The sequence below is a fragment of the Empidonax traillii genome, unplaced genomic scaffold (assembly GCF_003031625.1).
Source record: "Empidonax traillii isolate 1590-97213 ecotype Southwest subspecies unplaced genomic scaffold, ASM303162v1 scaffold1129:size175808, whole genome shotgun sequence".
In the NCBI taxonomy this organism is placed as follows: domain Eukaryota; kingdom Metazoa; phylum Chordata; class Aves; order Passeriformes; family Tyrannidae; genus Empidonax; species Empidonax traillii.
Window position 1 is genome coordinate 62,253 of NW_020956322.1, and position 23,790 is coordinate 86,042.

At 43.4% G+C, this 23,790-nt stretch overlaps 1 protein-coding gene across 1 annotated transcript in view; it reads right to left on the bottom strand.

Annotated features, from left to right (window-relative positions):
* The window catches only part of TMCO4 (transmembrane and coiled-coil domains 4), a 35,355-nt gene that overhangs the window by 4,828 nt on the left and 6,737 nt on the right, over window positions 1-23,790 (bottom strand). Inside the window, exons 4-13 of the mRNA XM_027905192.1 lie at window positions 22,410-22,437; window positions 20,390-20,522; window positions 16,280-16,377; window positions 15,618-15,761; window positions 15,002-15,121; window positions 13,551-13,715; window positions 12,900-13,036; window positions 10,761-10,845; window positions 7,158-7,275; window positions 3,740-3,857 (exon numbers count right to left, since the gene is read on the bottom strand). Coding sequence (XP_027760993.1) covers window positions 3,740-3,857; window positions 7,158-7,275; window positions 10,761-10,845; window positions 12,900-13,036; window positions 13,551-13,715; window positions 15,002-15,121; window positions 15,618-15,761; window positions 16,280-16,377; window positions 20,390-20,522; window positions 22,410-22,437 — 1,146 coding nt within the window. The remainder of the gene's footprint in view (window positions 1-3,739; window positions 3,858-7,157; window positions 7,276-10,760; window positions 10,846-12,899; window positions 13,037-13,550; window positions 13,716-15,001; window positions 15,122-15,617; window positions 15,762-16,279; window positions 16,378-20,389; window positions 20,523-22,409; window positions 22,438-23,790) is intronic.

Below are 23,790 nucleotides of genomic sequence, written 5' to 3' on the forward strand. Positions count from 1 at the left end.
TCCCACAGCAGGAACCAGAGAACATTCAATGAACCTTGACACAGGCTGTGGCTGAATGGAAGCCTTTGGGGTTTGTCAGGCACAAAGCAAAGCCAAATTGCAAGTTATTAATGGCTTTGATTGCACTTTTTTTGGAAAGGCTTTTTCAGTTTCTTCCTCTGTTCTAACACAGTGACAATGCCAGAGCCCTCTACTTGTGTCCCAAAGGGAAAAATGTATTAAATATGTATTTAATCTGGGATTCTCGGAGCTCCCAAATCAAGAAGCAGCACAGAAAATGAAGCCACTGATGACTCCAGGGTTGTAGAAACCATCCCTGTGACCCCACAGACCAACAGACAGACTAATTTCCATAAAGCCCTGGATGTCCCCCCAGTGTGAGAGAGGCTCTCCCAGCTCCCCCGAGTTGCTGCTTGAAGCAGAGTTCTGCTCCAAGCTCCTCCTCCTCTGAACCTGTCTTTGCCTGTCACCATGGGAGGTGGCACAGCTCATTTGGAACAGGTGAAAAAAGAGAAGGAATGAGACCGTGGCAACCCTTTGCCTTTTGAACTCCCCAGGGTTCTCAATTAATCTGTATTTTGCAACCACAATTAATTCTTTGCTGCAAGTCTTGGGAATACAGGGGGAAAACACACAGTTTAATGTGTTTGGGGGAAAAGTCTGACTCACAGAAGTGCCAAAGCAGTTGCATTCCACAAAATTCAGCCTTTCTATCTGCTTATGGTATTGATGTACCTGCCTGGTGACAGCCAGAATGCCTTGAGTCTGTTTGCTCTCCCTCAGAGTGGCAACACTGCTCCCTCTCCGGAGAACTGAAAGGAGCGTGAAGCCAGGTGAGGGTAACAAGTGACAGGATGAGTGGAAATAGCCTCAAGCTGTGCCAGGGGAGGCTTAGGTTGGGTATCAGGAAACATTTCTGCATGGAAAGGGTGGTCAGGCAATGGAATGGGCTGGTGGTGGAGTCCCCATCCCCACAGGGAGTTAAAAGCTGTGTGGATGTGGCACTTGGGGACGTGGCTTAGTGGTGGCTTTGGCAGTGCTGGCAGACTCTGTGATCCATCCCTGCTCTCCACTGCACTTCCAAATACGCATTCCCACTGTCTCTATGTTTGCAAGTTAATCCCTGATTCCTGATGCTGTGAAACTGCCCAGAGAAACTACAAAACCAACTCCTGACCTGAAAATGCTCCCTGTGCTCTGCCTCAGAGCAGCTGTGCAATATTCAAACGTTAATTCAGCCTGTGCTGTACAAACTCCCCTGGGAACAAACAGCAATCAGGATAATCTGCTGCAGCTCCACCACTTCCTTGGTCTCTAACAGGTGCTGTCAAATAAACCCACTGAATAAATCAGCCCCATTGTAACAGTGAGGAAGGATTTTATAACTCCATTTGCTGAGTGGGAGGACGTTTTTCTCTCTTCTATTTAACCGACAGTCAGATAAAAACCACATTAATCAAGAGAGACATGAGATAGAGGCCTCAGAAGTGAATTCCTGGTTTTACTGAGGGCTCTTAGTCCTCTACTCATTTGAGGATTCTGGTGCTACCACAGCAAAGAGAATCAAGTCCAGTTTTCATCATGGATGGACTGGGAGATACCAAAATACTGAGGCTGCCTGTTAATACTTCCATGCTGAACATCTTTTCATCAGTTACACTTTTTTCTTCTATCACACCTAGTTCTTCTGGCAGAAGACTCACAGGGACCTCCAGTGAGGGCATCTGCAGGGATGGAGCTGGTTCCCAGAAAGAAAACTTCTCTCTATATCTCTAAATATCAGTATGTATTTTTCTGTTATGCTACTGCACTGTATTTGCAGCAAAAACCATCTTTGCTTTTTTAAAATTTTAAAAAAATATTGCCTCTGGATTTTTCCTTCCCATTCTTGCTGCTTTTACTTCTAAATTGTTCCCCAGAATGCACTGTATTTCTTCCCATAAAGCTCCATGGTCTGGAAAACAGATCAAGAGAACGACACCTACTTAATAAACATTTTCCCCCCAAAAGCTTTGCAGTGAGATGGAGGAAGTGGAAGTGTCAGCTCCTTCTGAAGGAGAGCAGCACTGGAATTGTCTGCTGGCACCAGGCAGATGCACAGCACTAGGAGATGAGCAGACAGCAGCTCTGTAAACATTATTCATTCAGCTGAAATGTAAATCCTGCTCCTCCAAGGGAAATAGAGAGGCTGCTGCAGGATAAAGTGCGCAGGACCCTGGAGACTTCACAGTTCAGGAAGCAGAAGGTCAATAGAAGGAGGGTCTTTGAAGAGAACTCAAAAAGAGGAGAGTAACATGGACTGACTGACAGGAAATGTCACCCCAGTGCTACCACTTGGCATCTCTGGCCATTTTCAAGCCAGCAACAGATGTCAGATAGAAAGTGACTAATGGCAGCTCTGGGGATGGTGAGAAACTGGATGTGGGAGTGTGTGGAAACGCTGACAACCCAGCGAGATGCAAAGATACAAATTCTGGACCACATTTAAAAGCCTGTACTATACCATTTCCTCCTGGGAAGCCCATATTTTGTTCTGCAAAGTGTCTGTTCTCTCTGTTCAGCACCAAGCCATGTGTTTGCTGGTAAGGGCTGTGCAAAGCTCAGTTAGAACGAATGAAATGAGCTGGGAGCAGTTGGATATTTATAGGCTCAGGAGGATGGTGCTCCAAAAAATCTGATAGCTCTTCAAAGAGCCTTTGGCTGCAAAGCAACACTGACAGTCCCTGTCAGCTTGTGGGGACATTTGGGAAAAGTCATGGCAGGAACAACAGCCATGGAAGTATCCTGACCTTTTTGCCGAGCATCTCCCAGTTTCCAGAGAGCGAAAAATGAATTAAAACAATGAAGATAAGGAAAGACATGATGACATGCCCAAGATTTCTGTGGATATGGATGTACAAGCTGAGTTCTGCATGGTTCTCCATGGAAGAGCTCACTCATGAGACAACAATGTGATGATGAATTTGCTTAAGGTAAATGAGTTGAATATTGATGGATATATTGCCAGATGTTACAACAGTGGTTTATCATTAATGACACCAGATAGCTCTGAGGAAGCTGAATGCTTGCCAGATATACCCATGAGCCTCTTCCTGCTTCCTGGAGATCCACACTCCAAACAGGCTGCAGGAGCTGGCAAACCAACCATTGCCATCATGGAGCTTCTGTAATTCCAGACCGGATCCAATTGTGGTCGGTGCGGCCCTGGGGACCAAGGTACAAGGCCCATGGACCTGGCCCTGAATGAACCTGAACAGTGTTGGAGGCTCCACCAAGATAAGATTGTGGGCTGCACCTGCTCCGCAGTCATGTGTTTGACTTCCACGTTTTCCAGCTGCTGATCCCATTTCCTCCTGATCCAGACTCACAGGGATTGGAATAAGATGATCTTTAAGGTCCCTTCCAACTCAAACCACTTTATGATCCTAGGACAGAAAGGTCCTTCTTGGAGAATAATGGCATTTTCTGTATCCAGTATGAGATATGTCAGAACCAAAAAACCTCAAATATATCCAAATGGAGAGGCAAATTCTCATTTTTTTGCTCAATGCTAAACACTGGTTGGGCCAAAAAAATCCAGAGTGAAGTCTGAGATGAGTTTCCCCAAAGACAGGGAAGAGGGACAATTTACGTGGAGAGGGTCTTTTAAGTACCCAGCTTCCTCTCAGCATCAGTGTGGGGTTGCAGCGCTGCAAGTAAAGGATGATGGAGAAAAAAGCAGAATATAGGAACTACTTACTACAGAGGAAAGGTCCATGTTTACCATCCTCCTGTCATCCAGGTCAACTGGCTGGAGTCCTGCAACGTTGAGCTGGACAGAGGAGGTTCTGTACACAAAGCTCAGCAGCCAATCCCCCCTAGGAGCAGAGAAGAGAGGGAATAAATCCTCTTGTCCAACCAATGCAATGCAGAGTCACAGAACCCTAGAACAGTTTGGGTTGGAAGGGACCTTAAAGCTCATCTCGCTCCACCCCCTGCCATGGGCAGGGACCCCTTCCACTAGACCAGGTTGCTCCAAACCTTGTCCAGCTTAGCCTGGAACACTTTCAATGTGTTACTACTCAGACCACAAGGAGAGAAGGGCTGGAAGCACAGTGATGTCTGAACCAAGACCTACTGCACTCCATGTGATGCAGGAATCTCATCAGCAATCACCTGCCAGATTCAGGGCAGGTTCCTGGGACACAGGAGTGTAAGTAAGTCTGAATCTGACCCTGACTCCTGAGTGTAGTCTCATTTCCTGCAGCAGGTTTAATAATCTGACCTTTCTATCTATTTCTGTATTGGCTTAGAGATTGCAGTACACTGAAAAATTTCATCCTTTTAATGTACTAATAGGCAGAAGTTCTCCAGCCTGTAGGCAGCTGTAAAGGTGATGAGATCTACAGTACTGATGTTGTGACATAAATATCGACTGTGAGGTTTCTGGGAGTGCTCCTGATTTAGGGGTACTGTGGAAACACATGGTTTCAGTGACAGGACCAGGCAGGGTTTGTTCTCACTCTAAAGCAGTGCCATAAGTCACTGTGACAGTGGCACGAGGAGACAAGGCAAAGCATCCTTTGGAATCACATCACTCTGTGATGAGCAAGATCATAAAATCTGGGCACCTCAATGCCACTATAGGGTAGATTCAAGCGGGATATGAGTGGGATTTGTCCTCTTTGATGGCAGCAGGTGAAATGCTCCTGCACACATGCCTATGTCTGCTTGTTCACTCCCAAACTCTACACTAGGAGTTGTAAGTCTATGCAGAGCTCTGCAAAACTTTTGCAACACATACATGCTGCTCAGCCCTGGGTTCTTCCAAAAGCTGAGCGAGTCCAACTACTTTGGGTGAGGTTTCCCACTAGGAATTTGTAGCCCCACTGTGAAATAAGAGGGGACAGCTCTGACAGCTGGTTTTCACTTACCCTGTCCCTTCAGACTTCAAAGCCCAAGGAGACAAGTTATACTGGACTGAAACTCGACCAACTGGGCTCAAATCTGATCTTGCAGGAGTTGTATTCAGTGTAATTCATCTAAACAGAGTTACTCCTGAAGTGACAGAATGAGGCCACCCTTTGTATAAGGGAGAGACCAGAGAAATCAGAATCATCTGAGGTATTACCAAGAACTATTTGTATAATACTTATTTCATATCTCAATCCTCACAGAAATACCCCATATCTCTCAGTTCCCTCCTCTAGCTGTCCCTCATGCTTCCTGGATAACCCCCAAATTCAGCATCTGAGGGAAAGGTAGAGAACCTGCATAGTGGAATATTTCCTGACAGTCTCCTTACCTGCTTCTTCCCAGGTGTGAGCAACCAGCTACAATTTCTACGTCACTTTTCACTCAACACCCAAGACCTGGACTTGCCAAATTACCACACACAGGGCTAGACACACACATACTATTTTAGTCCTTTTTTGGTGTGTTATAGGAAATGAATATACTGAGCTTTTTGCAGTGAAATTGATTTTTGTAGGATGCAGGGAAGAACAATATTTGCTGGGTAAGCTTAGTTATATGCAACAATTTCTATCATTTATGGCTTCTTGGAGGAACTCAGAGCACTCCCAGGGAGGCAGCAATTGCTTTTTTGTGATGCACGTGAAGAAATACCGTAAGTGCTGTGCACATCCAGCATCCCTAAAACCTGCTGAGACAAAAGCAATAATTTTCACCCTAACTGACACATAGGATGGATAATTTGTTGTTTTGATCTTGAATACTTTTAATTAATTTATCTAATTCTTCTTTGTGAGTTAATGTACTCTGTTAGAAGCACAGTAACGTAATAGTTCCTCACCTCACAGGTATGTGTGTAGGTATCCATATGGATGTATGCATGGAAAATACCAACAGCATTTTCACCTCTCCTTGACCTGAGGGCTCATGGCTCTATAAATGGTCCTGACTTGCAGGTATATGTTCTTTGCTAATCTTCTTGCCTGGTTCTTTCTCAGTTTATTTCCCCATGCTCTTAGTCTTCCCTGCTTTGATTTCCTCTGTTTTAATTTCCCCTTATCTGGTTGTGCTGAGAAGCAGTGCCCCTGTCACAATTTTCTTCCAATACACAATCATTAAGTTATTAGTCATTAGTCATCAAGCTGTCACTTGAATTTTCAATAGCTTTTCTGAGACTGCTTTAGCTGTCTGGGGCCTCTGAACTTCCCTCTTCCTACCCAGCAGCTCCCACAGCTCTGCACAGCAGTTAGCTGCCTGTGTGGTTTTAAAAGGCTGATATTTGTTTTCATCAATCACCACCATCAGTCTACCCTGGCCCCCAATCAGGAGGCCTGGACACACACTCTCGATAACATTGCTTCCTTTGAGAACATTCACAGGGTCACTCTCGAGGACAAAAGACAAAGCAGAAAGAATCGCGTCTCGTGGATCTCACCCAGGGAGTCTCTGCTGTGCCTTCTGCAACCAGACTTGTCTGTCCCGCACTGGCCTTTTCAGCCATCAGGGCACTTGCAGCGAGCGTGGCTAGAGCCCTTCTCAAATCTTTGTTCACAAAGCCCAGCCATGATGACGAGTTGTTTTCAGTGTAATTTTGGTATTCTTTGACATCCTAACTAAATTTTGTACAACTATTCCCGCTATTCTTCTTCTGTAAGTAAAACACCTTATTCATGTGGACTACCTTCACCAGAAACCTCCTGTAGACATAAAAACCTTCAATCGACTTGAGCTCCTTCCCTTCCATTGTGATTTTCACATCTTGTTCCCCAGAAACAGCCCTAGGTGAATTGTATCTTAAAGCTTTTATAGATTTTAATTCCCATTCTTTAAGCCAGTGAATTTAATGTCCTCATTTATAGTCCTTTACCTAAAGCTGAGATTTAAAGGGATTTTAGAATACATCAGATGATGCACACAAACACACTGACCCAGCTTTAGGCTGTCAGTGATAAAATACTGTCCCTGTAGGAACAGGACCTACATATGGAGCACCTCGGGCTTCCAGTGTCACAATCAGCCCTCAAGTGCCTCCTGAAGCCTCTTACCTGCAATTGATCTGAGGGAGAGACCTCCAGAGGAACAAGGCTCTGCAGCTCCTGAATCAACATCTTCACCAGCTCAACAATTATTCAAAGTGTTTAAAAGGGATAAATACATTAAAACCATTTCAAGGATAACGAAGCGGGGGCTGAGCACAGACAGACCTGCAGTAACCATTTATGATCCTGCCCGACACCACTTTGGTGAGAGCTTTCCAGTGCTTGGCTTCTCCTTCCACTGGAGCTCCCAGTAAAATGACATCTTCAATGATCCCCTGGGATTCTGTTAAGGGAAAGCAGAACAGCTCAGATTTAGAAAGTGGAACAGAAATATTTTTACATGGAGGAAGGGTGTGTTCAGATGTGAAGTCCAGAAAAATCATCCTTTCTGTAGTTTCAATTTGAAGGACAGAAACAATGGAAAGGAGGATCATAAATATAACTTCACATAAATGTTAAGTGTCTGAAGTTCAGCAGGAGACAGTAAATGTGAGAAATAGAGATCCTGAGGCAGTGAAAAAGACCGGGCTGATGGCAGGAGGGAGGAGAGGACTGGCCTCTGTCCAGAAAGATGCTGTTCAAGCAGCAAACATCTGGAAAGTTTGGAAACCTCGGGAAAGTTCTTTTTGCAGACCCACTGATCTGGGTTTGCACAGGGCTTGGAAACAGGTGAAAGGGGCTGACATCCCATAGAGTGATCGTGTTGTCATACATGATGGACGATAAACCCTTCCCACAACCAGCCCTTAGAGCTGAGTCCATGGAAAACATGACATGCACATGTAAGAGAAAATCCCAAATTCTTAATATTCATTAGGAAGTAGCAACAATGGAGGCATTTGCCAATACAAGTGATGATCTACTAAACTGTTCCAATTTCCTTGTGCTGTAACCTGAATGCCCAAGGCAGGATATACTGAACAGCAATGTTGACTTTTAAGCATAATAAATCTTCTTCACTTATCAGAGAGCAGCAGCCAGGCAATTCTAGGAGAAATAATGATGGAATGAGAAATATTGGGCAGCTCTGCTACTTTCCTGAACTCCTGGACAATATATTTGTCCTGGACAATATATTACGAAAGACAATGTCTTTCCTAAATCTTTGTGAAGAGAGATGAAGCTCCTGATGCCACAGCAGTTAAATGGGAGACTCATGGGCATAACATTCCAAAGCCATACTCTGCACCTCAGGGAGGCCGGGCCCTAGAAGACCTGAGTTAAACCAAATGTTTGAGGGAGAGGCAGTGCCTGGTTGGACTTTTAAAATGAAAATGGTTTCCTTCCCCTGAGGGAGTTAAAAACTGGAGCTCCCTGCAGCGTCTGCTCCTTCTGCGCAGTGTAAATACCAGTGCCTGACAGCAAAATCCAAATGAGCTCTCCTGGAATTAGTCCTTATTGCAAAGGAAATCTTGCACCAATGGAGAAGAGCAAAGAGCAATTCAATTTTGTTGTTGTAATCTGTGTGAGCAGTAAAGTCCTGTTCCCGTAATCACGGGCAATTAAAAGGAAACCCACAGCCTTCCTAACGGGAAGCTCATTCCAAGAAGGTACGAAATTCCACGGCCACAGAGTGAGCCAACTGAATAAACAAACAGCTAATTCATCAGCATCCTGAATATTTGGGCAAGGTATTGGAAGCTTTTGTTTCTCATGTCCTTTGCACATCTTAATTCTTGCTCAGAAAGAAAAAAATGTTTAGGTTTGGCTGAAAAATACTTATTTTATTTGAATGTTGACAGAAGGGGATAGAAACCTGGGAACAGATCACTGGCCTGCAAAGCTGCTGAGGCTTGAGATAAATTAAATGTATTTCACAATTTGCAAATCTTTTAGATGATGAAGAACAATAAAGTCTGCACAAGCAGAGGAAACCCCCTAATTCATTAACCATTTAGAATTACAGAGAGTCGCTATTAAATATGGAGCTTTATATAGAAAAATGTGCAATAAAGTCCAAAACGGTGGGAGCAGAGTGAGAAAAAAAACCGATTAAGGTGATTTTTCCAGAAAAAGTGTGGAAGAAAGAAGCTAAACTGGAGGCCTGGGACACCTGACCACAGCAGGGATCACAGCCCAGTGGGATGGCGGTCACAGGAGCTGTGATCAGTACCAGATAAATCCCCAGTGTGTGACACCTCACTCCTGTCACACACAGTTGAGTTTCAAGCTTCAGGGTCTGGTGGTAACAGCCATTATCAGTTTGCATTAGTTTGCTAATTGCTAATTATTGAAATACATGGGAATCATGACAAAGAAATCAGAGCAATGATCTTCCCACGCAGTAAGGTGTCTCTGATGGCTCATTTACTCCATCTTCTGCTACAATGTCATTTGCTGGAAACCTGCTGAGCTCTGGCTCCCAAAGTCATCCGTGATGTAGTATCCCAAAGGTTATTCCACTACTTTGCAGAGAAGCATTTGAACAGAATTTGAGTTCCTGCCATGGTGTTTCACTGGCTAATCCATCATTAGTTACTTGTCTCAGAAATGCCACTGCCATCTGAATGCAAAGCCCGGCGTGATGAGGCCGTGTTTGTGGGAGATATCCAAGGCCAAACTCAAATCAGTCTCAGCTGTCCCAGGTCCATTCTTTCTGTGGCTTCTCTGGAATGTGCCTGTGAGGAAGGCCTTGGAAATCTGTGCTTAACATGCTGCTTTTCATCTCACAAACAGCTCAGCTTTCAGAATTCAGTTACGGAACTGAAAAATCAGAGTGGGGTGGGAGCTGCTCTGATACATCACTGTGATGCTCTGACTTCTTTGGAGTGGCAGCCAACCTTCCAACCCCTAAGGATTCCTCTCATGGATTACTTAGCAACAGGCTACTATATTCCAGACTTAAATAACAAACTGAAAATATCCCAGCCCTTGGCATTCTCAGGACACAAAAAGTGTAGATCTGGGGCCAGATTAGGATCTGGGTGCTGGATCTGGTGTAACTCCATTAGGACCATTCTGGATTTGATTAGACTTATTTTGAGAATAGAATTCCTGTATTTGAGGACTTGCATCCTAAATCAGAAGTGAAGTTCTGGTACAAAGCTGTCAGTGCTGACCTCTCTGTCCTCACCTGACTCTGTTCCCACTTTTTAGACTACACTGGACATTTTCCTTTATAAAGCTCCTTATTTACTAGTAATTATCTGTGAGGATAAATGGTTAATGAGTTAAATTGCTATGTGGGGGGAAGGCAGGCACACACTCACTGCTGACTCAATTCCAAGATACAATTTCCATCAACTGATCATAATGATTTTATTCTCTTTTTCTCTAAATTAAAAATAGAATCTATTAATAAACAGAACCACAATGGGTAATAAATTGACAGATGGTTTTATACTTGACTTTGTGGAAAAATTACCATGAAAATAGCAGATGACAGAGGCATTTCAGTGACTTAAATGGAAGGGAGGACTCAGGGAATCAGACAGAGAGCTGCAGAGAGCTCCCAAGAAAGGCAAAGCATCCTCTGCTGGGATTACAGCAGCATGTGGGCAGCTCCAGGCTGATCCAAATGTCCAGTTGTTGTTTACAGACCAGACTGACCCACTGGAGCAACTCAGGTGAAGGCAGAGGTTTTTATCTGCTGAACTGGGGGAAATGACAACAGAAATTGGCTCCAAAGGCATTTCAAAACCATTTTTTAAAGATTTTTGTCCTATCCTAAAAGAGCCAAGTTCTCTTCCAGAAAAACTCTTCCTCTTGGAAGAAAAACTTCTCTATCAGCAGTAATAAGGGAGAAAAAGGTCATAAGGGGAATTTTACCTTTCTCTTGAGCCATTTCCTGCAGGCAGAAGTAAATGACTCTTGCACCCAGACTGAAGCCAATCAGTGTGACAGGTCTCTTCCCCTGAGAAAGAAGGAAAGGAGAGAAATCCATCAAATTCTGCTCTAGACCCGGAAAGCGAGACTGGTCTGGAGGTCCCTGAGAGCCTGAGACACAGAGCACCTATTTGTGCATCGTCTTTGAAATGTCTGAGCAACTTGCTTGGTTTCGAAGGGATTATGTCCAGTTCAATAGGGAGGATTCTGCATATCTGAGTATTTTGTATGTTTTGATCTTCAGAAAATCAATTGAAAGAGTCTAATGATTAGAACTTACAACAAAGCAGCTCTTTCAAGCAAAACCAAACCAGATGTTGTCATTGGTTTGAAATTTCCAAATGAAACCTAATTCAGGGAGCAAAATTTTCCTAAAAATGTTTCAATAAACAGAAGAAGCAGCTGTAATACAAAAAATATTGACCACTTCCAGATTTCAGACTGAGTGACAGCAGCACCATGTGATGCTCATAAAAAATGATGTGGGTTTTAAGCTTTAAGCTTTTATTTTGAATAGCCTAATAAGATTTTCTGTAAGATCAGAGGGAGCCTAATCTCAGCATCAATGAGAAATGGTCTTCATACTATCCAGGGAGCAGGTATGCCATGGACACCCTACACATCACACTAATTTTAGACTCTCCAGCTCGCTGGAACGTGTGTTTTCACAACAGCAAATGCTTAATAGGCAGCAACAAATGCCCTGCAGCAAGACAAAGGGCAAAATAAAGTTTATTTGCTTTCCTGGGATGGGATTTCTATGAAATCAAGTTTGTTTCTACTCTGCTGTTCCACATTGTTGTGACACAGCTCTGGGGTCACGGCTCCCTTCCAGCTCCTCAACATCAGCATGAACCAGTGTGAGATGAACACATGGCCAGCAAAAACCAGGGCTAGCCCAGAAAATGATGGCAGGTTTTCTGGGAGCAGAAATGTCTTTTTTTCCAAGCCTTTTCAGGGGGATTTAATAGCTTCTGTCACTTCTTTCAGGTACCACCCCATTCCACATCTCTGAAGCAAAGCTTACAGGGCATTGGCTGCCACACATTTTTGTCTCAGGTTGTTTTGCTGCTGCTTCTTAATGATCAATGAATATTTTTAACACACTGTGTTCTCCTTTACTTTTCACCTCTCCTTACTTCCTACTCTCCAATTTCCACTGGGGCAGTGGGCATGGTTGTCTCAAGCCACTGGTCATCTACAGCTTTGTGATGGTTTGTACTTGGCTCCCTGTCAAATGCCCAACCCCCCAGTAGCAGCCCCTCTCTTCCCCCTTTTCTACTTCCCCCAGGGCAAAGGAAAAAAACTATGCAAATTGGAGAACCCGAAAACCAAGCTAGTTATATAAAAAATATATTTTATGTATATTACAGTTAAGATGCTTTGTACACAGCAAATGGAAATTTAAACCACCCCCGAAGGGATAGGGAAAGGGGAAAAAGGGATAAAAGGAATCAAAAAGGGACACCGAACAGATATGTGCAATCAAACCTGAGAACCAGTAAAATAACTAGTAAAACAAATCTCACCACGTCCCTTAGAAAGCAGGCTTGGCAGACACTGCCAGCACTCTCCAAGCTTCCATGTGGCAGGCCAGTGGATGCTGCAGCCTCAGCCTTAGATAAGCGAGACCAATGCAGGGACCCACTGTTCCTGAACTCTGGTGGAAGAGAAGAAGAACGAAGGCCGCTTCTCCCCTTTTATTTATACCACGATTTACGTAAAAATTGTATGGAATACTGGGAACACTGTCCCTTCCTTGGTTACAAACTGGTAACCAGGGAAGGCCTAGATTAAAACCACCACAAGCTTGGATCTCTTTTTCCTCATTTGGAAAAGCTTTAGGTTAAATGGAACAATTTGCAGCAGGATTTCTCTGATCCACTTGGGATTTTCTCTTTTTCCCCAATACCAGATACCTGCTGGTCAGCTTTCTGCAGCACTCTTTAAGTTTTTATTTTATTAATTTTTGTCTTCCTGGAACAATACCACTTGACAGTTAACTAGTGTGACTACGAAACTTCACCTCCATGGGCCAAACCCCTTCCAACCTTTATTCCTGGATAATTTCTGGCCAATTACCTGCTGTCGACTGAGCAGGATATGCGCAAGGTGTTTGCCTACTTCAGCAGACCGGTGCAGACACACTCCCCAGGGGTTGTCAATGACACTGGCAACAGTCAGGAGTGAAGTTGGCCACGTCAAGGCCGTCACAATCCCTGCAACACACAGAGGTTTCTTAGAAAACATCAAAAGCAAGACAGTTCACTGCAAATAGATCACTGGCCTGCAAAGTTAAAAGCTGAGTTTAGGAGCTTTTGTCATTTCCAGTTCTTCTTTCTCAAGAGCTGAGCTGAGAAATGCTTTGCTGGACTGAAGATAAGGAAGAATCTGATGTTCTGATACAGATGTTGTGGGTGAGCGTAACTTGTGAGTTGGAGAGGTTTATGTACAGCAGTAAAGTGATGTAATAACGGAGAGAAGTGAACAGTCACATGTGAAGGAAGGTGTTTCCAGATGTAATTTCAACAAAATGAGTCACTGATGCGGTGGCTCAGCAATCCAGGAAAGCACAGCTAAATTACAGGTGTGGTAGAGGAGGTTCTCAGGTCACTCCTGCAGGGTGGTGCCAACACTGCCTCCTCCAAAATATTCCTTCTTTAGGAAAGCTCCTCTAACAGGGGAACTGCACAAGAGCCACTCAAGCAGATCTAATATGATTTAGGTTCTTACCTGAGAAGACAGTTAATTTTAGGGCTTCTTGAGCCATCATGTTAACAAAGCCATTCAGCAGGGAATCCAAAGCATTGCCAAGCTCCATCAAGTACTTGGATTCCCAGGCCAGGCAGTACTGCTCACTCGACTGCAACATGCTGCTCCATGGTGCTGTGAAGCTCCCTGGGAAAGGTTGCAAAGATGGAATTCATGTTCAGAGAGAACACAACAACAGCTGACTCCTGGCAAGAGGAGCCCAGCAGAGAATCAGAACAAAACCTGCAGGACATTGGAATATTCTGGCAATGTTATTAACAGCAGATCAACACTGAAGGGCAGAGCAGAATTGTCATCTTACTTAACTAAAACCCTTCTCACACTGTTGCTTCCCCAAATGATGCAGGGTAGGTTGAGGCAGCTGCTGATCAAAGTGGAAAAAGAGCCCCACAATGGGCTGTGAGATTTGGGAACACACAGGTGGGCAGCTACTTGCAGCTCCAAAATCACAAGGTGGAAAATTCCATAAAATTCCTGTCCTCAGTACCTCTGTTTAAAGGAGTGTGTTCATAGACAGACACTGTGGTAAAAAGGATGACAGTTTAGTTTTGCTCTTTAAAACATTCTAGCAGATTGCTAGTTATGGAAGAAGAATGTGTGTCATCTGTAACACCCTTTTAAGGGCAAACAGACATGAGAAGGTTCCTGGAGGGACACAGTTGCCTCTCTAACAGTGCCTGGGACCCCTACAGCCCTGAGGATTTGGATCCCTGGCAAGCAGACAATGAGAGAAGCCAAAACACAGCATTGCTAGTGAAAATAACCTCCCTGTGACAGCAAAGCTGCACCCTGACAAGTTACAGGGCAGAGACATCCTGCTGCATTAATGATATCCAGTTTAATTATGATGCTTCTCAATAAATTGGCAGCTGTTCTGTCAGGTTGCTGAACACATTGGCAGACAGGTGACATATTTTTTATGACAAGCTACACTGGAAAATAAAACACTACAGACCTTTCAAGGTCACTGCCTGGAAGTCACCTTTGAGTGCTGAGCTTAACAGGATTTACTTGGCAGAACTTTCTTGCCAATAAACCTCATTAGTTGCCTGATACAGAGAGAGAAACCCCACTATTTTCTGTTAATTGCTGGAGGATAAACATAGGGTCTCAGAGACGCTTGGTCCTAGTGCTGGAAATCATCTCCCAAATAGACCTTTCCTAGCAAACCATGCAACAGTTACTAACAGAAACAATCCTATCACTACCATTTCCATGCTCTCTCTCTTTCCTCTGTTTCCCTGGGATTGCAGATTGGTTACAAAGTCTTAGGGTGAGAAGTGATGTGGTTTAGTTACCAGGTCACGGAAATGTGGGGTAGGTCATGGGGCTCTGCAGGCACAAACACAGCCTGGACTGGAACACAGTCCCATCTTTCCAGGTTCCTCTCAGTTTCCTCACCATGTTCTTACCATATTTGCCAGCACACAGCCATCCAGTAATTGCTATGGTGATATGAAGCTGCTTCCCTTCAGTAAGTGGGAGGAATTCAAACTCTTCTATGGCTCCCACACGTTTCTTCATCTTGTATCCTACACACAGCCAGGCAGAAACACGTGGCTCAGAAATGGCACAGCTAGGACACACTCTGCCAACAGCAGAAGTTCCTAAGAAATTAACTGGGTAATTTCAATAGGCCTTTTTCTTTCCCCAAACCCCCAGCCATTCAGTGCAGTACTTCGAGCTTGGTAAGGAGCCAACATGATCCTTCTGAGCTTGTGTGATCTGAGGGAATCCAGCAGGAGGGTTTTTCTGCTGTAACAACTGCTGGTGTCCATGGCAGCATCTTTCTAACCCAAAGCAGTAACTCTAATTTCTTTCATTAACCACACACCAAATATTCTTTCCCTATTTGGTCACCAGGGGCCACACAGCACCTTAATCAGCGCTGAAATAAAAATTTCCCAGTTAAGATGACACCTCAAATCACCTCCCTTGCTCTGTAGAGCTCAGTGAAGTCATTAACTGTGCATTATCAGATATGATCCTGTGCCTTAGTGGCTGAGAACTAAGTGGTCATTCTTTTACCAGTAAGACCAGCTCCTGCTGCTCCAAAAAGGGATGCCATGACAGCAATCCCAGCAGTCGATCCCAAAGCAGCTGCTCCAGCACTCCCAATGATTGTGGCAGCTCCTGCAGCAACCAGAGGGGCAGCCAGACCCCCTGTCAAACCTGAGGATGAAACAAGGGATGTCACCAAACTATTATCCCTTACAAAACCCAGGCAGGCAGTTCCCTGTGCTGGATGGATGCTGCTAATGCTACTGGAAGAGCACAAATAATGGACTTTTTACATCCCCAATAAAGGGACTTTCTGAGACTCTCCCCAAGCCCTGAATCTGCCCAAATTCTCTGACTTAAGTAAAAACAAAGAACAATTTCAAAGTCAAAAGAAGACTGTGTAGTATACTGGGGTGAGCTGTTTTTTCTCAGGAAACACTGATCTAATCACTTTTGATTTGAGAGTTGAAGATCTGATCCTCTTATAAGAGGAGAGCAAAAGAGGAGAAAACATTTTTAAGGGTGACCACTGCAGTTTAATATTTCCCCCAGCCAGTGAAGCTACACTGGAATAATTTTCCCATCTAATTCTTTCAGTTCTATTTCCAAGCGGTTGAAAATACTTTTCTGGGATCCAGACCTGCCCTGTCCCTTGTGCTGTGTCCCCAAAACACCAAGACCAGCCTCACCTATCACTGTTCCACCACCAACGGTTGCCAGACCGATCAGTAGGTACCTCTTCAGATTTTTCCTTCTTTCCTTCTTTTTTCTTGAGACTTCTGCGGTTCTGTGGAGAGATTAAGAAGCACAAAAACTGAGGGAAAAGCCTGATGGATAGTTCTGCACCAGAATCTGCCTTTATTCTCCTCGGTGTAATTTCCCCCCTGGGAACAGTAAAAAGGAACATGCAGGTGTGGACTGTGACAACACACTGAGATTTATGAGCATGGATTTAGAGATTTAAATTGAATGGATTAAATGGACCACAGGTTTAAATTGAAACGATTTAATTGCTGACAAAAGCCAACAGATGTTACTTACTTGGAAAACCCTTCCTAATAGGGCTGAAGCTTGTAAAAAGAAAAGAAACAAAAAGTCAAAAGCATTTCATTAACTATGCGCTGCCTACGTGTCCTAAAAAACTGCAGGAGAGCTGAGGAGAAACAGGGAAGTGTTTGAAACAAAAGGGAATTGAGGTAATCTGTGCTAAAAAACAGAGATGCAGTGAAACTATTTTCCAACTATTTTCCAGCTCAGTGTTTATATTGAGCTGCTTTCTAATTGCACATAGCAATATAATCATATAATAGGAATTAAACACAGTCATTAGTTCATTTGCCTGTGTGCATTTAAGCTACATTTTAACAAGCTTATAAGAAGGAGGTAAATAAGCCTAAAAGGAACAAATATCACTACTTTTCTCTCCGCTGTCTTCGCTTTCCCTCTTACAAGAAATGCTTCAACTTCAGAGGAAAGCAGGAGAAACAGAGGATACTGGAATAAGTTGTCTGCAGAGGAAGGTTCCTCCTGGTGGTTAATCCAGGCCTTGAAACGTGAGAATTTATCTTGCTTCCAAAATTGGATATTTTCCCTGTTAATTCCAGCCTAATTGTGGATTTTCATTATCCATACAATTGCCTAATCCTTCCTGGAACCCCCTATGCACACTGTTATTTTGATAAAGGCAATTTTACATGAGTCCCAAACAATATGTGGCTTTGTGAAACACAGCAGGAGGGGAATGGAGCTCAGTGGATGAAATCCCTGAGTCACTGGAGTCACTGGCAGAGCTCCTACAGACTTGCATGGCACAGAGACTTTGTCTCCACAGAGATCCTCCAAAAAAACTCTGTGTGTTACCTTCCACAGCTGCAAATGTACTGTCTGCATAGCACAACCTCTGCAGCAATTTCTGTTATGACCAGGGTGGACAAAACATTCTTTGGCCTTCAGAGAAACACAGAATCATTTAGTTTGGAAAAGTCCTCTCTGTCCATGGAGTCCACCCTGTGCTCCATCCCCACCTTGTCCCCAGCCCAGAGCACTGAGTGCCACGTCCAGTCCCTCCCTGGACACCTCCAGGGGTGGGGGCTCCAAATCTCCCTGGGCAGCCCCTTCCAATGCCTGATCACCCTTTCCAGGAAGAAATTCCTCCTGATGTCCAACCTGAACCTCCCCTGGCACAGCCTGAGGCCATTTTCTCTCATCCTGTCAAATGCCCTACTTTGAGCCTCAGCCACCAATCTGAATGCCTGGCTTTGGATAAAACTGCTCCTGGAGTTGTTTACACGAGTGCTGCAGTTGGACTGTCCATACCTAAGCTGGCAATACCCAGCAATTTCTATTCTTCATGTGATTCATCAGCTTTTACAGTCACTCTGCTGTGTCTCAGGCTGAAAATAATGATCACCAGAGAGCTGGAATATGTCTAAACTGAATTCAGTTATAATAATGAGCAGTTTGAGTTATGTGGGAAGAGAGACAGCGGAAGCTAAATCCTGCTTGGTGATGCGGTAAATAAAACTACTGTCAGGAGAAGTTCTACCTGTCACTGCTTCCCTTCTGGAGCTGCCAGAAATGTGTCTGACAGCTGCTTCCTACTGGCTTCTCCATCAGCATTATCACTGGATTACAGACTGCTTTTATCCACTGCGGTAATTAACTGCTGCTTCTGGTACTTCTCTACCCTCAGTGAGTTCAGATGTGCAGCTTCTTGCCTGAACCACAAATTATGTTCTGAGAGATTGTTTAATGGTCATTTTGCAGTAAGGAAAAGTGGCAGGAGCACACATTAACAAGCAACTGCCGTGATGTTTTCCAGTTTTGTACAGAACAAAAGAAACGTTCACACCTGCAGGTCAGAACATGCTTGGTGCAAGTAACATGGATTTAAGTGGTTGGAGCATTGTTCTGTAGAGGGTTGTATATTTAATCTTGCAGGTTCCAGGCCTCAATCCAACACATCCACAGCAGCAAAGGCAGGAGCAAACCCTCCTATTAAACAAATACCAGTAAAAACACCTATGTAGGAGCTGCCATACTGTCGCCGTCAAGGCGGGATAGTGACACGGTTTCAGGATACCAGCTTGCTCTATTGCTACAGTGTATCTACCTTTATACAGTTCTGGGTGACACACCTATACACAGCATTGGTTTACCACTAACATTACAACTCATCATTGGACACAGCCACACATGTCCTAACACAACAGGTTAACATTCCTAACAGGAAACCCATTCTGTGTTACTCTCCTACTGTCCGTGGTTAACCCTCTGCCAGGTGTGAGAAGTTCCATCTTCGGTATCTCAGTTTACAGAGAGCCCAGAACCAGCTGGGCTCCCCAACACCATACCTCTATTTGGTTGTTTCTGTTCCAGTGGATGGTCAAAACTGGAAACATCCCAGGCACAGATTGGTATTCCCAGCCCCAAAAATCTGTGAGGTCAAGGTGGTGACAGGTTTATATTCTGCTTCCTTTCCCCATTGACTCCTGACTTTAAACCAAACAAAGGGTCATCTATTCCCCACAAATCTCAGCCCTGGTTTAGCACTGCAGTAATGAATGTGTTCACACCAAAGTCTTGGACTCCTCTTACTATAAAGATTTTTCTTTTTCCTCTCATCTTAATAGATATTTACTTCCATGGCTGTGATTTGGGCAAAGAAGAAGATTGAAATCCATGGCTTTCTCTACAGCAGACACACAGGAACCCCACTGGGCTGGTGGCAGGGTTGGAAAGCCACACTATTCATATGCAACATAATTCTCTCACCATTATCAGACACAGTCTAAAGGCCCAGGACTGAGTCTGTTTTCACAAGCCACAGCAAAACAGCCCCCATTAATACACCAACCCTTGCTCCTGCATGTCAAGTGTTTAGCAGTCCGTGATCTTTGAGATTATTTTGACTTTCCCTTTTTACAGTGTGCTATAAAGTTAAGCTTTCTTTAAATACAGCTATAAATAAAAGATACCCATCACAATCTGGACCCTACGGTAACATCTGAGGTGGACCATGTCACGGGTGTCAATTAAAGCCTTCATTAGCACTCAGGTTAACCTCATAACCCTTTTGCTGAGTTGACAGATAAAAATATTTCCCTGGAAAGTCCACTACGGACACGTTTACTGCCTTAGATAGTGCTAAACTGCCTCACAATTCCTGCCTGATAAGCAGAATATAAAGATGCTACATTTCTTACAGATATCAACTTTTCGGCTGTTTCACATCTAAGTAGTGGTGATTAAGAGAATTAGTCTTATATTAATAACACAGAATTAGGATTTGGGTCCGTATGTATCTGAAGATACAGACTGTTTTCCTTAGAAATCTCCCTTCAATAGGAGTTATCCCATTGTCTCCCAAACAGGCACAGATGGATAGATCTATAGAAAATGGGCAGCTGAGGATCTAATCCTGATATTTCTAGGAACTTCATTCTGCAAGGGCAGTCCTCTCTGAAGGATACTGGGCAAGAGATAAGAGACACAAAATATTTATGATGGATTTAAGCAAAATCTACAGTGTCTGAAAGGCAACTGGAACAAGGAAAGGAGTCAGTTCAGTATGGAGCAGCTTTTACCACCTTGCAAGGCTGGGTCTCAGCCTTAAGAATGCTGAGCTTTTCTGCTTCTCAGTGCTGGGAGGGGGCTGTAACCCTAATCAAGCCATAAATGATTACAGTAAGAACCATGGGGGGAATAATCAGAGACTGGACTTAGGCACAAGTAATTACTGCTAAGCTTTCAAGCACTGGCAGCATTTTTTGATCCCACAGCCAACCCAAATGTCTTACTCTGACTCTTCATCTTTTTGGTCCTTCAGGCTCTCAAGCAGAGATTCCTCCAGGACTTCCAGCTCCTCCAAGGAGATTTTCAGCAGGAGGCTGATGTGGCAGATCAATACCCTGGCTCGAGCATCATAGTACCCTTGAACAGAGGGAAGCCCAGGAAATCAGTCAGTCTGATCACACCAGATTAAACAGGGAGCAGAGCACTCATCTGGGCTGGGGGAACATGTCACAGACAAGCCTGGCTTCTTCTCCCATTTTCTTTTCTTTTTCCATGTATTGGAACATGAGAAGAGAGTGATAAACGGAAAATCCTTTTTCCCTGAGAATAAAGACATCACATCAGGTAATGCCTCTATGGCAGGATCTCAAATCCTTCCATCTCCATCCTCCGTGACAGAGGCCTTTTGGCTCTGGAAAAGGTGCATCTTGTCAACAGATAAATGCTGCAGCACAACCAGTGCTAATTGGAAATATCAAACATATCCCTGTGGGTAACTGGACACAGCACACCCTGACCGCACCAATGCAAGAGGTAGCATTTTGTAAAAATGCACCTCCATGGAAAAGCTTTATATTCAATTCATCTTCTTGGCAACTGACTCTGGAATGCAAAACTACACACCAGCTCCCCCAGCAGCACTACTGACAATTGCTTGCTTTTTTGCTTCTTGTTGCAGACGGAGGAATGGACAGTGAACTCAGATAACACCAGAGAGCAGAACTGATTACTCCTGGGCTTGTAAGCAGGTGTTCTTCAAGAAAAGACATGTTAAATGTAATAGATTTTAAATTATTTGTGCCAACTCTTTCTTTTTTAATGTGCTTTTCTCAGCAGCACCTGCTGCCTCCTGATGTTTGGCTTCTGTAAAGGGTTCTTGGTGCACTCTGGGATGGAAAATACAATTGCTTGTCCCAGGGTGGGTGAAGATCCCAGCAAGACCCAACTACAAAAGATGTTTGTGATCCCCACTGCACGTAGATCAAATATGGCATTGGGCAATCTATTAGGTTTGTTTATTTATTACCACCATTACCAAGATACCACACTCATTCAGTGGCCTTTAATGACACCACTCCTCAGATTTGTGCTTAGTTGAGAAACAAGGACTGGATTTATCTTCATTCCTTCATGATATTTGCCACATCCTGCAAGTCCGAGCAGGTGTTTTAACAAGTCCCTTTCTTGTTTCCTGGCTGCTAAAACACTGCTGAGCTCTTTCCAAGGCATTAAGTCACAGAGGCTTGGAAATATATTCCTTTTAAATTCCAGCTTAGCAAAATAAGCAGTTTTGCAATAACTGATTTGTCAATTTTCCATTAAAAATAAAGCAAGAACAAAACCTGTTTTGTTTTATTTCACTGTTCTTCAGTGCAACAGGCTGATCAGTTTTTTCTTGTAAGAACATGTTAAAACAGAGATTTAAAAAATGCAAGCAGTGATAGAAACCAGGCTTCTTTTAGAAATTAACATTTTGTTCAGTAGGCAGTCTTTATTTCATTAATTTTATCAGACTAATCCATGTTATGGATTGCAAACCAGAAAATTGTTTTATGTGTCATATAATATATGAGTAAAATCCCATTTATTTATAATGGGCTTCACAGGACACTCTGGAATTTATACCCTGGTGATTTTTTTTTTTTTTTTCTTATTTTAGGCAACACACAGAATATTTGTAGGCTGAGATTTTCCTAACAGCTTTACTGCCTTCCTAAAGGAAGAGGTCACCTGTTTCCCTGGAACCACAGGAGAAAAACCAACCCACTCCACCATCACTTTACATCTGTTTGCATGTGAAGGCAAGGAGGTGAATAGTTGTTCACTTTTCAGAGGGTATTATTAACCCATCTTAATAGTTGTTTTTCCTGAGGAGGATGAAGGGAAGGAGTGTGCTGCTTTTGCCAGAGAGGAAGCTGAGATGAAATATAGGGTGGTACCGTCGGCTTTTTGAGCTTTTTAAAGTGCCAGATATAAACTCATCCATATTATCTTTACAAAGAACAAATGTTAAATTAAACTTACCATCTCGAAGAGAGAAGGATAGAAGGTCCTAAAAAGAAAATAAAAGAATATTCAAGTTAAAACTGATGATGAAGGCCTGGAGGGATCAAAATGGAGGCATGAAAAGCCATCAGACTGATTTAATTACTGAAGCATCTCAGTTCATAAACGTGGGAAGCCAGAAAGCTACAATTCAGTGAGGTAGCACAGAGCAAAACCAGTATAAAATTCTCCAAAGGCCAGTATAAAGGGCTGGGCAAAAGTAGACAATGCTCTGTATATGCTGAAACATCCCATACTTTTTGTTATTAATTATCCTGATCTGACACCAGACTTCCAAGTCTGGAGAAACAGGGCCCTAATAATCCCTCTCTAATGCCTTCTGCTCCCCATGCACTCACATATACTCCCATTTTCAACATGAGTAACAGGTTTGAATGTTCCTCTAATGGACCAGTGGCCCCTATTTTCTTCAGCATTCTGGGAATTCACAGCTCTAGGCAGTAAGGCTGAACTAGCATAAAGTTCTTTCGGATTAAGTGCTCACATAAAAACCTCAAAATTTATGGTCCTCTGTCAAGATGGAGAGATTTGACTTCTGTGTTGGCTCTTCAGCATAAAAATACAGAAAAACAAATCAATTCAATACATGGTTTCTATGGATAAATCTATGAAAAAGAGGGAAGTGTTTTTACTGCTGTGTTCTCTTTTTTATTGCCACTGGACAAATTTTAAGCTCTTTATGTGACTACACTAAACACTAGCTCAGTGTAGCTGCTTCCCTCTCCTACACACAAATACAGCACAGCTGAATTTTACAGGGAATCCTTCAGCCCTCTGGGAATGCAAAAAAATTCAGCCAAAAATGTAGGAGGCTTCCAAAGAGTTTACGATTATTAGTCCCCTAAGCTCCTAAATACAATTTATATCATAAAAACATCTCTAATCTGAAAGTTCTGCACATGTGAGTTCTACACACCAGGCTGGTGGGACCTGTAGGCAATAAACTCTCCCTGCCTGAGGCACAGGGAGCTGTGGCTGTGACTCAGGCCCCAGTATCATCTGTGGCACTTCATATCAATCCAACTCAAATAAATCTGGCCTAAGCATATACACACGTGCAATTCAAAAGCTCAGGAGTGCACCCAGGTAATCAGGTGACAAACTGGAATTACTGTTTTTATGACATCTGTGCCAATTGGCTTTCTCAAATTCTCCACTTTAGGTTTTGCACGTACTGCACATGCAGGCAGCTGGAATCCAACCAAAATTGATTAGATTAGTTCACAAGTGGTTTGTTTTCCTCCTCTAAGCAGCAGTTAATATAATTCAGTCTTATTTTGAAGTTGGTGTTTTGAATCTCTCTGCAAATTCCATGCAAAAGACAACCCCCTATATGCTT